General features: G+C 43.9%; 1 protein-coding gene across 1 annotated transcript; it reads right to left on the reverse strand.

Moving 5' to 3' along the window:
* Positions 1-2,540: 2,540 nt before the first annotated feature.
* On the reverse strand, positions 2,541-5,737 carry LOC100843481. Its single transcript, XM_003573854.4, has 3 exons — positions 5,504-5,737; positions 4,876-5,157; positions 2,541-2,988 (listed from the first exon to the last, which is right to left on the reverse strand). The coding sequence occupies exons 1-3, from the start codon at positions 5,528-5,530 to the stop codon at positions 2,941-2,943; spliced, it is 357 nt and encodes a 118-aa protein (XP_003573902.1). The 5' UTR covers positions 5,531-5,737; the 3' UTR covers positions 2,541-2,940.
* Positions 5,738-16,755: the final 11,018 nt, after the last annotated feature.

Consider the following 16,755-nt stretch of genomic DNA (forward strand, 5'->3'; position numbering starts at 1 on the left):
CAGGCTGTCACACTTCATCTTCACTTTGGACTTGTAAAGTTCAATAAGATGCATACATAATAAGATGACACAAGATAGTAGTTCCGCCTCTTTGCAAGTAACATATTGAAAACATTTTGCAATTGAATTTACCTTATTATAATTGTTATTAGATACACCAACAATTAGGGTTCTAATGGTCGTATCCATGGTTAGCATGTTCATATCGAGCAGCGCCGAGACGGATACGATCGAATCAATGGAAAATCGCCGCCCGCGAGCGAAGAGATACGAAGAGACGGGAGGGGGAAGAACACGAGGGGGAAATGAGCGAGAGAGAGGGGATAGGTACCGGCGCGGGTTTTAAAAACGGAGGTCTATGGGGGGTCTACCAACCAGCGATTGTGGGTGTGGGCACATGGGGGGAGAATCAGATAGGCTCTGTCTAAATAAAATCAGACGACGCGCCCCTCGCCAGAAGAAAACGAGCGGTGATGAAGCCTGCGCACCCGCGTCGTCCATAGAGTGCATAAGCATTTTCAAGCAATTGGGATAATAAAAATAGTTATGTGCGTCATTTTGATGCTGAGGTCGGAGGTCTCATCCTTCTTTTTGAAAAAGAGTCGAAGTATTTTATTCTTTACCAGGTCAGGTCATATATTTTGGAACCATTTTCAAAAGAAAAATAAATACTCCTTCCGTCCTAAAATAAATGCAATACTTCGAAAATACTCCATATCACACTAGTTTGTACATGGTCTAATTTTGGTTGCTATGTTCCGGGAAAACAAGAACGGAGCAGGCTTCCAACTTCCCGCTCAAATCACTTTCTTGTGGGCACACGCAGGGAAAGCTTGTAATAAAAGCAAACTCGTCTCCCCCGCCAAAGTGTTATTTACCGGGCCGGCTACCTACCGGCCCCGGTTCTCCAATCACGGTCTGCCACTTAACAGAGTTCAGCTGTACCCCATAACTAGTACTATTCGTTGTGTATTTTAACAGCTGGGTCTCACCCACGTGCTCATTTCTACTATTTCACTGAAGCACATCATACCATTGATGCATCACCAGCCATATTATTACCGTATCACTGAATATCAATTATAATTTTATTAAAAAAATGAGTTAATTACTATATCATTTTTTCTGTTGTTATATCATTGAAATGATTTATGCTAAGGACATTTCACTGATACATCAACGAGAGTTCAACGATATTCACAAATTTCAAAATGATGTATCAATGAAATATGATATGTTTAGATTCTAAAGGTACATCTATGAAATTTCTTTGACATATCAATAAGATTTGTTTGAAATTTGCTTGGTACGGAACAAAACAAATGATACATCAATGATATGTTTGGATTCTAAAACAAATGATACATCAATGATATGTTTGGATTCTAATGGTGCATCTATGAAATTTCTTTGACATATCAATAAGATTTGTTAATTTGCTTGGTACGGAACAAAACAAATGATACATCAATGATATGTTTGGATTCTAATGATGCATCTATGAAATTTCTTTGACATATCAATAAGATTTGTTTGAAATTTGCTTGGTATGGAACAAAACAAATGATACATCAATGATATATATTTGAAATTTGATTCGAACTGAACAAATCGAGGATACATCAATGATATACCAATGAAATTTGCTGAACCATATATTACCGCAATCAAATCTGGGCCTAATCACAAAAATTTGCCAACAAACTCAATGAGTTAGAGGAACAAACCGGAAGAAGCAAATTAATTACGAAATCCAAATCCAAGTCAACTAGCCAAGATGGCAGCTAATTAGAAAATATCCCCAAATCCAGAAGGTAGTGGTCTCGGCGACCTGGGCCGCGTCCTGTCGGAGGAGACGAAGAAGGCGGCGACCTGGATTTGGAGATGCGAGAGACGAGACATGGGCGAAACGAGCACACCAGATCCGATTGATTAGCAGGCGCAGGCCACCTTGACGTCGCCGTTCGTCTCTTCCTCCGCCAGGGGAGAGCATGTCGAGACCCGGGTCAGTGGCGCCGGCCTCCGCGCAGGCGAGTACGGAGGCAGGGCGGCGACCAGGGGCCACGACCTCCGTGCCGAGCGGCGGCGGGGAAGAGCGTGAGGTAGGCGGCGCGGATCGTGCGAAGGAGGAAGGAGGGGCGGCCAGCAGGGGCCACGGCCTCCTTACCAAGCGGCGGCGGGGAGGAGGAGAGCGGGAGGGAGGGAGGCGCCGTCGGGTTGAGGTGGGGGAGGAAATAGAGGCAGTGAGGGAAGAGGAGGGGAGAGGAAGCGCCCGATCTGGAACTCTGGATCGGGGAGGAGATGAGGAGATCGACGAAAATATCTGCTCGCGTGAACCTGTGTTTTTTGCACGAATGTTGACGACGCAGTGGACGGTGAAAAACGCGCAGGTAGGTAGCCTTCCCGTTAAATTCGCCGCTCTCCGTCTCCCCCCTCTTCTTTCTTTTCTCCGCTTGAGAAGAGCTTTGTCTCGATCGTCAAAAAATTCTTCGCTTCTACAGCAAGCAGCCCTACTACAACAGAACAAACTACTTAGAACATTGAACAACCAATCGGTACAAGTTATATTGTCCCAACCATAACCCGATCAAATTCATATGCAATCATCCTTCAGAAGATGATATTACAAAGTACGGATGCTCTTTTCATCCCTCAAAATTTCCCCCTTCCCCCTCGCTTCCCCCTCGCTGAATGGGGGAAGAGGAACAGGAAATTACATACTCTCTCCGTTCAACAAATGATGTCATTTAAATTTTGATCAAATTTAAATGCATCTATAGAGTAAGTCATGTCTAGATACATCCAAATTTTAACAAACTTGAGACATCTTTGGTTAGATGGAGGGAGTATTATGCAAACTTTACAATACGAGACGGTTCCTGCATGCTATTTGCGCAGGAGTTATGTGCCGTGACAGACATGGGCAGCGTCCACAAACCTTCAAGCTCTGGTACAGCACTGGAAATAGCTCAGGAACTTCTTCCTTCCCTGAAAAATCAGAGTTAGTGTGCAGCAAGGAAGGCAGAATGAATTAAGCGAGTCGCTAAAAGTTTTCAATCCTCCACTCAAAATGAATTAAGGAGTATGTGTAAACATGTGATGCTGGGTGAAGGAAAAGTTGGACATGCAACTGCTTGTCTAAAAGGATACATCGAAAATGTCAAATAGATTGTCTACCTAAAAGGAGTCATCCTGATGGATACGTGGCCGAAAGCTGATCAAGCTCACATGTCAAACCATGACGGCTCACAAATATATCTGTCTGCTACTTTGCGTGTAGTTAAGTTAATTGCTACCATAAACCTTAATCAGGGTAGGGTATCAATAGAATACTCCGTAGTAAACCAACAACATCAACTTGCCACCAACCTGCGGCACGTATTCACATCCAAGCAAACACTAACTTCCTCTGAAAGAATACTTCTATAACCACCTGTCAGTCATAATCGTTCCACTTCTTTAGCCTTAAAGCTGGTTATGACTTGATCGATATATATCCACCTGTTAAATTTAATTATCAAGCCTGTTGTACCATGTTATGATAAGACCCATGCCACTTGGACAACGGCCGGAGCTCTACCCAGCGATGCATGCCCACGTATCAAAAACCGTTCTATCAAGACAAGCACTCAACTCAAAATTCAACTTTGATCAATAGTTAGATTATGGAATGGTGAGTTCATACGGAGTGTGTTACATTTCTTTTTACGGAAGTACTTCACGCACGATCTTCTTGCATCCCAGTTTTGTACGATGACTTGATCAGCGGCCGTGGCACATCAAAGTGTTGCAATTGATGGCTGCCGTGAAGTGTTGTACAAAAATCGTACTGAAAATGCCATACGCGTAGTGGTTCTCTTTTTTTTTTTACCAAAGAGTGGACCTAACCATACACATACCAGTGCGCTCCTTAACAACTTTTTTTCCAAGAGGAGGTCCAACCCCCAAGCCCCTCAGCATTGATGCGACGCGCACATCCAAATCTATTACTTGTTCCGTTCGGGTTTATAAGGCTTCAATTGAAATTCGTGCCAAACTTTGACCAACAATTATACAAAAAATATTTAATGTATGTATATAAAAGTTATACCATTAGAAAGAGTTTTTCAATACAAATCCAACAATATCATTTTTGTGCGAAAATAATCTCATGTTACCAATGTAATTTTTGGTCAAAGTTCGGCATAAAATTTCGACCCAAAATAATTATGGACACTTGTACATGTCCTTAGCCAAGTTGTAAGGAGCATTACTCGTATCCACTCTCCACTGCATGCACATAACTGGGTGCATTAGCTTGTGCTATCATCTGAGATTCGGCCAGCCTTCCCATCTCTCCCATCACACTACAGTCGTTAAACTGCCACTAAATCAAACTAATCATGGCAATTCAATGGGTGCCGTTTTACTAATATGGGATGCAGTACCGTATAGAACTCACATGAATATATACTGCTTGCTTTGTTCGTAGATACACCTAGTTTTGGACATCGATACAATTGTTAGCATGCCATTTGCCATTGCTTTTTATATGAAGACGTGATTAAAAGATTATAAAACTGATACTAGAAAACTTTTTATCATAACAAATCCAATGATACTGCCCTGTTCGGTTAGTCTTACATTGCGTTTTTGACTTTTGGCTTATAAGCCAAAGAAGCACCTATTTATGTGCTTTTAGCTTTGGCCTTTTAAAGCAAGGCACAAATTTCAAATTCTAGAAAAAAAGTGTGCCCTGTAATTTCACTTCATTTCCGCACACTTCCCCAACCAGATATCGATCACACAATCAAGACGTGGTGAAAGAAACGAGACTCAAGTCATGCATGTTTACCAGTACTATTGAGTTGAAAGGCTTAGAAGGACTAGGATTACCGTGGGGGAGTCGTCTTGGTCAGCGTGGTGGGGGTCGTCGGCGGCTGAAGAGGCGAAGCCGGCCTTGCCGGGCTGGAGCTGCGGCTGCTGCGTGGCCTTTTGCTGCTGGGCGAGGAGGTCGTCATCGCCTCCGAGGCTGGCCCGGGAGAGCTCGCGCTTGTTCTGCTTGCGCATCTCTCGGATCTTGGAGAAGTCCATGGAGTAGTCTGGGACGGGGCCGTTCTTCATGTCCCAGTCCCCAAACGTCGGCACCGTCATCCACCCCACAGCTGCCCCCTGCTCCTGCAAGGAATCACTCACCCATCGGCGGCTTCTTAGAACCTACCCTTAGCTCAGTTTCTATTCTTCCTAAGCGATTTAGCTACAGCAAGCAAAAATTGTGGGGAAATTTTGCGGCAGAGGTGAACTTAATTGCCCAGCCGAAGGTCAGTCAAAGCTTTAATTTCCGGAGTGGCTTCTCCGGTCAGGTTTCTCCTAGGGTGAAATTGGGAGCTTGCTCTGAACATGAGTCCGGCAATGAGGCGATTTTTTCCGTAGAAACAAAAGAAGAAGAAAAGCATCCTCATCGGGAAAAGAGGGGTTGAGCGTGTGGGAGGACAGGAAAGAAAGGAAGCTCGTACGTACGTACCTCCTTGCGTGTCTCCATGGACGCCATACGCCTGGCTGGGATCTCCCTCTCTCTCTCTGGACCGGAGGAGCTGCGCCTCGGAGCGCTTGCCTTCTTGTTGCTTCCCGGCCGCCTGAGAAAATTCCAGCGATTGCGAGTGGTGTCAAGTGTCAAGCAAAGCGCACCCGTGCGCGGCTATTAAAAAGGCCGAGCCGAGCGAAACTGCGATTTGGAGGCGGAGGTCGAGCAGCGCCTTTCTACTAGTTTCTCTCGTGAGTGTGGTGGTGATTAGGGAGGGAGAGGGGTCCCACGCAGCTGGGAACGCGGGCCCCCGCCGCATCGGGTGCGTGAACGAACGGACGGACACAAGCTCGGCCGGCAGCTTTGCGAGCAAGTTTTTGTTCATTCGGAAGGAAAAAAGTAAGCTGGTCTTTTTTCCCCCAAATGGCTAAAACGTGCAGCTGCACTTTTTCGGACGAGCGAGCGCACTCCGGTTACGCGTATCACTCCTAGGTGCTCGGTGCCCTCTGCCCTGGCCTCCTTTCCCTTCCTCCCGCTGCCCTGGCCTCCTTTCCCTTTCTCCCGTCGCTCCCGTCCCTCTCTAGTCTTCTTCCTAGTCTCCCCCCGTACGTCCAGACCCCTCCTGATGCTGCTCTCCTTGGTCTCCAACCCGTGTTTCCTATCTACCTGTGCTAGGTTGGTCCAGATGCTCTCCGTCGTTGCCCTCTCCTCATGTCGTGGCCTCCCTCCTCTCAGCAGCCGTTGCGGCCTCGCCCTCCACCTCCTCCCAGCAGCCCTGGTCTCCCGCCTTCCTGCAGCATTCATTCACAAATTGGAAAGATTAAGGAGATGAAACGGAAAGCTAATAGGCAGAATCGGTTCGTTGCGTGAAGGGAAATAGTTCACATGGTTCAATTTGAGATGAAACACATAGGAGCAAGAGAATCGAAGAAGATTATAACAGCACGTGTGCAGAGCTGAGCTCTCTGGTTGCAACGAGAAGACGACCTGTTCACTCTGGCTGGGCCTGGAGATGGGGTTGTCCACTAGATGGGCCAGGAGGGGATCTACGGCCGACGAAGAAAAGAACCCAAAGAAAGGAAAGAGAGGTGGGCTGCAGCCCAAGGGAAAAAGAGAGGGGAGAGGATATGACCTCTCACGTTAGTTCCTGGCCGCAATTTTTCTTTGTTAAGTTGTTAAACATATGTACTTAGTTGCTAAATATAAGTAGTTAGTTGCTTTTTTTAATCCAAAGTGGGTGCACCAACTCGAAGTTCCGAGAACAAATGTTAGGATTGATAGATTTACAAGAGAAGATGTCAACTTTTGAAGAAAAATTGTCAGCATATTGTAATACACTAGCGAAAGTTGTGACTGGACACACCAAAGATGTATGTGATGTAGTGAAAGTTGCTAGAGTGGAGTAAAACCTACTACTGGGTGGGAGTCAAAGTTGCTAATATGCAAGTCAAAATTGCGAAACCAAGGTTGTTAGTGTAGGAGTCAAATTTGTCGATATATAATGCAAATTTGCTAATATGTGGAGCGAAAGTTATCGGTGTAGGACTCAAAGTTGCTATTATCTGAATCAAAGTTGCCAGTATAGAATCCAAAGGTGGTACTATGTAAGTGAAAGTTGTTAGTAGAAAACAAAGTTGCTAGTATGAATGTCATAGTTGCCAGCATAGCACACGAACACGTCACGTGTACCTCCGGCGTTGAGCGCGATACGCAAGACACGTCGCCGGAGGAGTCTCGCCGGAAGCGCGATACGCAAGACAGCCGGCGAGATCTTTTGAAACCCGAAACTCCACACGCCCGGGAGGGACCCCGTCTGGACGCACGGCGGCAATGGGCTGCCCTAGGTCAGTTTGCCTGCCCCTAGGACTTCGTGGATTGAAGATCTCCGGTTTGAAGAACGACGATGAGCGAGAAGCAGAGAATAGGATGGGATAGGTTTGTAGATTGGTTTTTGCGATTGTGTGTGTTGTTTCAATCGGCCGTCAGCCCTCATGTATATAAAGGATGGCTGGACTTCCCGTGCAAGAAAAGGACTTGGATCCACGTCCAAAACCCTCATTTGAGTCTAATTCGGATGGTTGGACCCGAACTTTCCAAAACAGTTCGGTCCAAAATCTGGCTACACCTTCCAATCCAGTTTTGAGGTAGTAAACGATCTCGGATCGCGATGATTCCAAAATAAAAGTTATTCGTCTCGAAAAAACGAAGAACTTTCATGTTTACGACTTTTCCATCCAAGTAGATCTTAATAACTACTTCGCTCTGTTTTTAACTTCGGTTCCCAGCACCGGAATTTCTGACCGAACCTCCAGGTGAACCTCCGGATGCTCTCTGTTACTCTTCCAAGAATATGCGGAACTTCCGGCTGATCATCCGGAACTTCCGGTGGAGTTTTAATTGTAAGCCAAAATTGGTTGTGAACACATGCCCCCTGTTTTTCAGCAAACTTGTGTGCCCAAAAATAACTTGTACCACTTTAAATCTAAGGACGATGTCAACACTCCATCGGCCATATATGCTAAGGGCGATAAATATATATCGGCCATATGTGTGTTCATGTTTCTTGCCACACACTTGGGTAGAACTTTTTTAGATACCTTCCATTGAGTGCTCGAGGTAGTAAATTCCCTTCCATTTATTACACCAAATATGAATTCACAGGAACCACTCTCACAACCTTGAAAGGACCTTCCTAGTTTGGAGACCATTTGCCAAATTTTCTGTCCTTCGAACCAACCGGCAAGATTACCTTCCATACTAGGTCACCAACTTGGAAGCTCTTCAACTTCACCTTTTTATTGTAAGATCTTGCTACCCGTATCTTTTCTTTCTCTATCTCTCTCAAAGCAAATAAACGTTTATCAGCCACTTCATCAATGTTATCCATCATCAAATTATGGAAGTCCATTGCCGATAAATCATTTTGTTTAGCGAATCTCAAAGCAGCCAGATTTACCTCTACAGGCAAAACGGCTTCTTGTCCATACACAAGTTCATATGGAGTTACCTTTGTAGCACCATGCCTTGAGATCCTATGTGCCCACAAAGCTTCAGACAACACTTCATGCCACCTCCTTGGATGATCATCGATCTTCTTTTTAATGAGCTTGATCAAAATTTTGTTACTAGATTCAGCTTGTCCATTAGCTTGCACATAATATGGAGATGAACTGAGCATTTTTATTTTATAAGATTCAGCAAACTCCTTCACTTCCTTCACCATAAATGATGAACCTTGATCTGTAGTCAATGTTTGAGGAATGCCGAATCTATGTATAATGTGCTCAGTTATGAATTGAATCACCTCCTTATGGGTCATATTTTTGAGAGGTATTGCTTCAGACCACTTGGTAAAATAATCAGTAGCTACCGACACGAACCGATGCCCTTTCGATGAAGAAGGATGAATCATACCGATGAAATCTAATCCCCAACCTCTAAATGGCCACGGCTTGATAATAGGATTCAACATAGCAGCAGGAGCCAACTGAATATCACCAAACTTCTGACAATCCTCGCATCCTATATAGTACTTGAAGCAATCATTGATCATTGTTGGCCAATAAAATCCTGCTCGCCGCAACAACCACTTCATCTTGTGCGCCGACTGATGAGTACCACATATGCCTTCATGTACCTCTCCCATAGCGACCCTTGCTTGGTCTTCATCCAAGCACTTCAAAAGAATACCATCAACTGTTCGGCGATAGAGATCATCATCCATCAACACATATTTGAAAGCCATCCGCCGAACAGCCCTGTCCGTCATCTTGCTAGGATCCTGCAAATATGCAACAATGGGTCTTCTCCAATCTTTATCTCCACCTGCACTAGATCCTTTATTAGTGCCCGAATCAATGTGATTTAATTCAGCCTTACCAATGTTAACAGGAGAAAACATTGGCTTGTGAGATATATAAAACACACCACGATAACATGGTAACCGGATGCTTGTTCTGCTAACTCATTTGCATTCCAATTGTCTTGTCTAGATATATGAGCAATGCTAAAGTAATCCAAGGCAGGAATTATATCTAGACACTTATCAAGATAAACATTTAGTGATTGGTCGAAACACTGGAAAACCTTGGATATTTGCTGTACTACTAGCAACGAATCACCAAAAGCCTTAATATGTGTAGCACCTACAGCAATTAAAAGTTGTAGCCCGAATAATAAAGCTTCATATTCGACTTGATTGTTTGCGCAAAAATATTCTAAGTGGCATGAGGCTTCAAAAACAACACCATGAGGAGATATATAAACAACACCAACACCTTGGCCATTGCTACAAACTGAACCATCAAAGTATAATCTCCATGGTACTAAAGAGACAAGGTTAATCTCAATGTCATGTTCGCTGTCAATCCGATGTTCTACAATGAAATCAGCAACAACTTGGCCTTGCATAGATTTCAAAGATTCATAAGCCAAATCGTATTCAATTAAAGCATAAGCCCACTTGCCAATCCTACCGCTAAGAATCGGTCTATGCAACATATATTTAATGACATCAGTTTGACAAGCTACAATGCACATACTAGACAACAAATAATGCCTCAACTTAGTGCACGTATAGTATAAGCATAAGCACAATTTTTCAATGAAGGTATACCTTGTCTCAGCGTCTATTAAACGCCGGCTCAAATAAGTGACGACATGCTCCTTTTCTCCGGTCTCTTGAGCCAAAACAGCACCAATAACGCCTTCCTTTGCTGCAATATAAAGCCTAAAAGGCTCCCCATGTTTCGGCGCCTTTAACACCGATTTAATCAAACTTTGATTTTATCAAATGCTTCCTGCTGTTTTGCCCCCAAAGTAAAATCAACATCATTCTTTAACCGAAGTATAGGGGTAAATGCATCAACCTTCCCCAACAAATTTACTATAAAACGCCTCAAATAATTAACTTTGCCTAGGAATTTCTGCATATCCTTTTTGCATGTCGGAGCTTGCACTTTCTGGATAGCTTCTATCTTCTTGGGATCAATCTCTATGCCATGCTGATGTATAATAAAACCCAAGAATTTCCCAGCCGATACACCGAAAGCACACTTCAAAGGATTCATCTTGAGCCCATATTTCCTCATCCTCTCAAAAGCTAGGCGCAAATCGGCTAAATGAGACTCATTAGCATTCAATTTGATGACAACATCATCAATATAAACCTCAAGTATGACCCCAAGCAAATCATGAAAGATCAAATTCATAGCTCTCTGATATGTGGCGCCGGCATTCTTCAACCCAAAGGTCATCACCGTCCACTCAAATAAACCAACAAACCCGGTGAAGCGACCGCCCCCGTACAGGGTTCGATGTCTGTGCTTACAGTGCTAGTCCCTGGATCGACTCGCTAGCACACACAATTTCAAGATGTAATATCAAGATACAAAGGTCAAAAGTATATTACATCGCCTTGATCCAGAATTTAGTAGTAACTTACATATTGCATAACCTCATGGGTTATCTCAAAAGAAAATAAAATTTTGCAGCGGAAAGCAGAAGATACAGGAGTCCCATAACAACTCCACAGTCGAAACATGTTGGAATGTAAACTTGCAACCCTATCAAATCGTACCTCACTCTTCACCTGTAACACCTGCAACATTAAACGTTGCAGCCACTAGGGGGTCAATACATTGAATGTATTGGCAAGTTCACCAGAGGTTATAAAAGGACCTACCAAGCACATGCATATTTTGGCTAGGTGGGGTTTGGCTATTTGCATAAAAGCATCAATGTTTCATCCTATCATTTTTAAACAAATAATTTTATCACTATTGGACACGGGGTAGACACACCCATGCTCCTATTAAACTAGTGGACATTGAGTAGACACATCAATGCTCCTACCCAGGTTCAAACCATTCATTTTATTAAGAAATTAGAATGAGTGAGACCTTCCTTACAGCTCCCAAATCTAGTCGCTCATAATTGTCCGTAACCGGGGACACGGCTAAGTACTTAGTTTGACACTCTGCAGAGGTTGTACACTTTACCCACAAGAAATCGACGTGTTAATCCCTTGCTGTCCTCAGGGTAGAGTAGCAACGGCATCGATTACAAGAATTTTCAGATCATAATCACCCAGACCACCTGAGGGACCTACGTTCCCACCTACACGACTACATCTGCACAATCCCTCGGATCCAGGATCATATGTCTTACTCCATCAAGCCAGAGCCCATATTAGCATGTGGTTGTATTGGAAGCTACTAAACAGGAAACTAGTCCGGTCTCTAATACCCCGGGTGGCATCCCACATTTGTGACGCAAGCGCTCCCCGAATCCATGGGGAGACGTCCATGGAAACTCCCCGAATCCACGGAGAGACGACTCAGAGGGACCCATAGAAATGGACCTGACGCTGCATAACATCTCAAGAACTCAAAGCTGCCCACCCAGGATGATTCATTAAAGTTGTTTTTGCCAGGTTTCCAAAATACTCCACAATATCAGTTTCATGGTAATTGAGATTCCCTCCCACATATACTAACATAGCATAGCAATCAACTACTTACGATGGCAATTGGTGGAAGGGTAATGGCACAGGTATCCTATTCTACTAGGACAAAATATAGCTAGCATAGATACGAATACTATCCCTATCAATGCAAACTACACAACACTAGTGCATAAGTATTTAAAATAATGAATGTAATGGGAATTTATGATCAAAGTGAACTTGCCTTTGTCACAGTAGTTTGATTTATGACCTTGACAATAACACACGTTGCTCTCCGGAAGAACTAAACAAAGCAGACACATTGCACAAATAAACAATCATCCAGACAAGCAATAAAACATGTATGCTATGATTGAGTTTGTTTTATTTGACAAGAACATGTTTCAGTTTCATACAAACACCATGTTAAAATATCTGGTTAAAAAGATTAAGCAAAACAATTTAAAACCAAAAGGTTAAAAGTAGGGTTTACAAATAAAGGTTTTAAAAGCATAATACAAGGTTTTAAAAGAACAGGCCAAATAAAAAAAAATTATTCCTCTGGTCTCAAAGGACAGAGGACATTTAAATAAAATTTTGGGCACTGGTTTCAAGTCAAAAGGATTTTTAAAACAAAAGATATGAATTAAAAAGCATTAAACACCATTCTGTAAATATGTCCAGACTAAATTAATCAAATTTGAAATTAAACAGTGCCAAAATATTATACATGTTAAGAGGTTTCCAGAAAGGTATAGTTCATCAAATTTGGCCAATGGATTTAAAAGATATGAGCATTTGAAGTTTTAGGGATTTTTCTGCAAAAGTTCCTTTTAGTTTCCGTCGGGGAAATCTTTTATTTAAAAAGAGGGCCATGTGGCGCTTTCTTATTGGCCGATACCGGCTCGGGTTAAGATGAAACGTGGGCCGTGAGATCTAACTTAAAACAAAAGAATGGCCCGGATCCACCGATACCCCTTCGACCGTTTAAAAAGATCGGACGACCAGGATCTCGTCTTGCTTACCTCCGGTGGGGATTAGGGTTCCGGCGAGCACGTGACGGGGGCGGCGGCTTTGCGGGCGGCGACGCGGGCGCTCCGGTGAGCGCTTGAGCTCGGGAAGAGGTCGATGACGGGCGGCGCAACGAGGCGAAGCTTCCCGTGGCCTCGGTTTACTTCGGGGGCGCCGGATTTGAGCTCTAGCTCCTCGGGACGACGGCGAGTGGCGGCGCTTCGGCTCGACGATGATGGCGATGCTACGGGGCACAAAGTGAAGAACTAGCCGCATCAAAACATGCACAAGAAAAAGAGGAAGGAGGTAGTTAAGGTGGCGGCGACTATTGACCTTTTGGTCACCGGCGGCGAGCTGAAGACGGTGGTGGCAGTGGTGATCTCTAGTGAGAAAAAGCGACGGCCTGGCGGCGCAATCGGGAGAGGAAAGAGAGGGATCTACGGGTGCCTGCCATTGGCGAGGACGACGCTTGACAGGTGGGGTCCACCTGTCAGCGGCTGAGGCTCGGCGCGCGGCTTGCTGGGCTGGTCGGGCGCGCGGCAGGTAAGGGGGCCGGCCCACTTGGGTCGGTCCTATTCATTTTTTTTTCTTTTTTTTTGTTTTTCTTTTTCAAATTTTTAATTTTGAAACCCAAATCAAACCAAATAAACTCCAGAAAAAATGTAAAATCATATTTAAATATGATTCAACTTCTGGGACAAGAATTCCTTCAAAATAAAATATATAACTTTTCCTTTATAAATGCCTTTAGGGCTTTAAAACTAATTAAATAAAATAGTTTTTCAACTCCAAATTAAATACTAAAATATGGGTTAGCATAATAAATGCATTAAAGCCTTTTTATTATCAAACCACATTGGATTGAAAAACAAATTGCAAAAAGAGGAGATAAGATGCAACGATCAAATAGAAAAGGATTTGCTTTTGAGATTTTGAATTCAAAACCAAGATTTAAATTGTGTTTAAAATGCACAAGTGGCATGATGCTAATGAATGCAAATGCATGATGCAATGTTTGAAATTTTTTGGGATGTTACAAGGGGGGCACCGGAAGGCCGTTTTGAACGCATCCTCTTCGGCCATGAACATCTGATTGTACCCCACATTGCCATCAAGAAAGCTAATAACATTATGTCCAGAGGCATCGTTAATAAGCATATCGGCTATTGGCATAGGATACTCATCTTTGGGCGTAGCTCTATTCAAATCTCTGAAGTCAATGCACACCCTTAGCTTGCTGGATCCTTTCTTCTCCACAGGCACGATATTAGAAATCCAATCCGCATAGCTGCAAGGTGTAATAAAATTAGCTTTAAGCAAACGACCGATCTCTTCTTTGATACGGTCATACATCTTGGGATTGACTTTCCGGGCCGGTTGTTTGTACGGACTAAAACCCGCCTTAACAGGTAACCGATGCTCAACTAGTTCTCGGCTCAAGCCCGGCATCTCATGATATTCCCATGCAAAGCAATCAACATATTCTTTCAATAGCTCGATTAATACAACGTTATAATCGGCTTTCAAATTTTTGTTTACAAATGTCGGCCTAGGAATTGAACCATCTCTTATGTCTACCTCTTCCAATGGATCAGCCGATGTAAAACCTTGTCCTAATTTATCCATGTCTTCTAATTCTTCTATGGACTCATATATATCATTCTCATTGGACCGATACTCTTCAAGCCTTCGCCGCAACCACTCCTCGTTGGGATTCATTAATCACATATTTGGGAGCCGATTATTACCAACTGGCTTTAGAGAGACGGGCACAAATCCATTCTTTGTAGCACTAAGAAAATCAAAATCTGAAAGGTCGCGCCCTGTCAAACAAGTAGCATTGGGATGTTGCCAATCCACCAATGAATCGGCCAAAGCGACACAAGCCGAATTATCCGCATGGACAACTTCCACTTCGTCGTCAACCCACTGTATCAAAAATTGATGCAAAGTAGATGGCACACATTGGTTTGCATGGAGCCAATGGCGGCCTAATATGACATTGTAATAGTTACCTTGCACCTCAGCAACAAAGAAGGCGGTGGCCAAAGTTTTACTTCCTACAGTGAGCTCCACACTCGTCACGCCTTTGGCTTCTGTTTTTTCCTTGCCTTCAAATCCATTCAGCACCATGTTGGTTGTCATCAAATCATCATCATCTAGCCCCAATTTCTTGAAGACCGAATATGGCATAAGATTTACCACTGCACCACCATCAACGAGCATTCTTGCAACCGACGATCCATTAATATGTCCCTTGACATACAATGGCTTCAAGTATTTCACCAGTTCTTTTGGCTTCTCGAAGATGGCATTCTTAGGACCAAAATCCAGCTGTGCTACCTCCCCTTCTTCATCCATGGCACGGAATTCAGTGGGCAAGTAATAAACCATATTCATATCCATACCTTCTGTAGCCGGCGTGCCCTCAAAATCCCGCATCTCTTCGTCACTTTCCGATGTAGGAGATGCATCTAAAGTTTCAGCAATTTGCTTAGGAACCCACACCTTGGACGGTATTACGGGATGAGTCTCATTGAAGGACTCGTCTCTTCTCTTCTCCGCTTCGTGTTCCACCTTCTCTTGGTTTCTAAAGCGCTGCAGCCTCCTCTTCTTGGTTTTAGTCAATCCAGGAGGACACCACTTGGGATGAGTATATTTAGGATCTCTCGGCTTGGCTTTGCTCGTGCTAGCTTCATGATCATTAGCCGAGGATCTTGGTTGAATAACCAAAATAGGACCATTAGAATTAGCCGGTTTATCACAAACAACCGGCTCTTTGAGCTTCAACTCATGCGCGCCCTTCCCAATGACGTCGGCATTGACATTATTTTCCTGTTGCTTGTTGGGCTCCAAAATTTCAGCGCATGGTGACTTAGGACGCCACTCCTTCCGAGCACCCTTACTCGATGTTTTTTGGGATGACCGATTAACATTGTAGCTTAAACGGTCTCGAACAGGTCGTGTGATCCTGTCATGGACAGATTTTCTAGGTTCTGTCCACCCCGGATGGAAAGCATACGGTGCCATTGGGGGCTGCACCCATCCACCATTTAAATAATATGGCGCGTAAGGGAGTAGCGGCATCCACGGTCCCGGCGCCCACTGCTCATACGGCCTTGCGTGTCATGGAGACTTCTCCTTTAGAGGTGATCTCGGGCGTTTCATGCGTGATGACCGGTTAGAGTTGGAACCGGTCGCTTGGTTCACATATTTGGACAGCAACATATCGAAGGTTGGCTTGATTTGTTTGTGCCGTGCCTTGACCTCATTTGTCTTCCACTTGCCAACCTCCGCACGCTTGGGCTTGATGAACTTGGCACGAGCATTTTCCTGCACTTGCGGTTGACCCCCGAGTGCAGGATTTTTTATGGTGATCTTCAATGTCTCCTTTCCATAGGATTGCTTGCCAACAACGATTTCCCTTCCCAATACTTTGTCACTCTCCTTGCTGCTGTTCCTGGGTTCACCAACAACAACATAGGAAACGGCTGCTTGTCAATTTGCATATCGGCAAAGCTTAATCGTCCATCATTGATAGCCGATTGTATCTGTCGCCGAAAAACATTGCAATCATTAGTAGCATGAGAGAAAGAATTATGATACTTGCAATAAGCTCGCCGTTTTAACTCTTCAAACGGCGGTAAAGTATGAGATATTCTAATATACTTATCTTTCAACATAGCATCAAATAGCTACATCAAAACTGAATGTCATCTCGTCTTCTCGATTCTTGCGAATCGCCTTAAGAGCATCACAAGTATAAGGTTTGGCCTTTGAGGACCGAACAAACTCA

The sequence above is a fragment of the Brachypodium distachyon genome, chromosome 3, assembly GCF_000005505.3.
Source record: "Brachypodium distachyon strain Bd21 chromosome 3, Brachypodium_distachyon_v3.0, whole genome shotgun sequence".
Taxonomy (NCBI): Eukaryota; Viridiplantae; Streptophyta; class Magnoliopsida; order Poales; family Poaceae; genus Brachypodium; species Brachypodium distachyon.

Excerpts from the sequence above, each read along its gene's own strand:
- LOC100843481 (XM_003573854.4), bottom strand. The coding sequence starts at position 5,530 with ATGGCGTCCATGGAGACACGCAAGGAG. Across the intron at positions 5,158-5,503 it reads CCATGGAGACACGCAAGGAG|GAGCAGGGGGCAGCTGTGGG; the intron begins GTACGTACGTAC and ends GATTCCTTGCAG. Across the intron at positions 2,989-4,875 it reads ACCAAGACGACTCCCCCACG|GGAAGGAAGAAGTTCCTGAG; the intron begins GTAATCCTAGTC and ends CTGATTTTTCAG.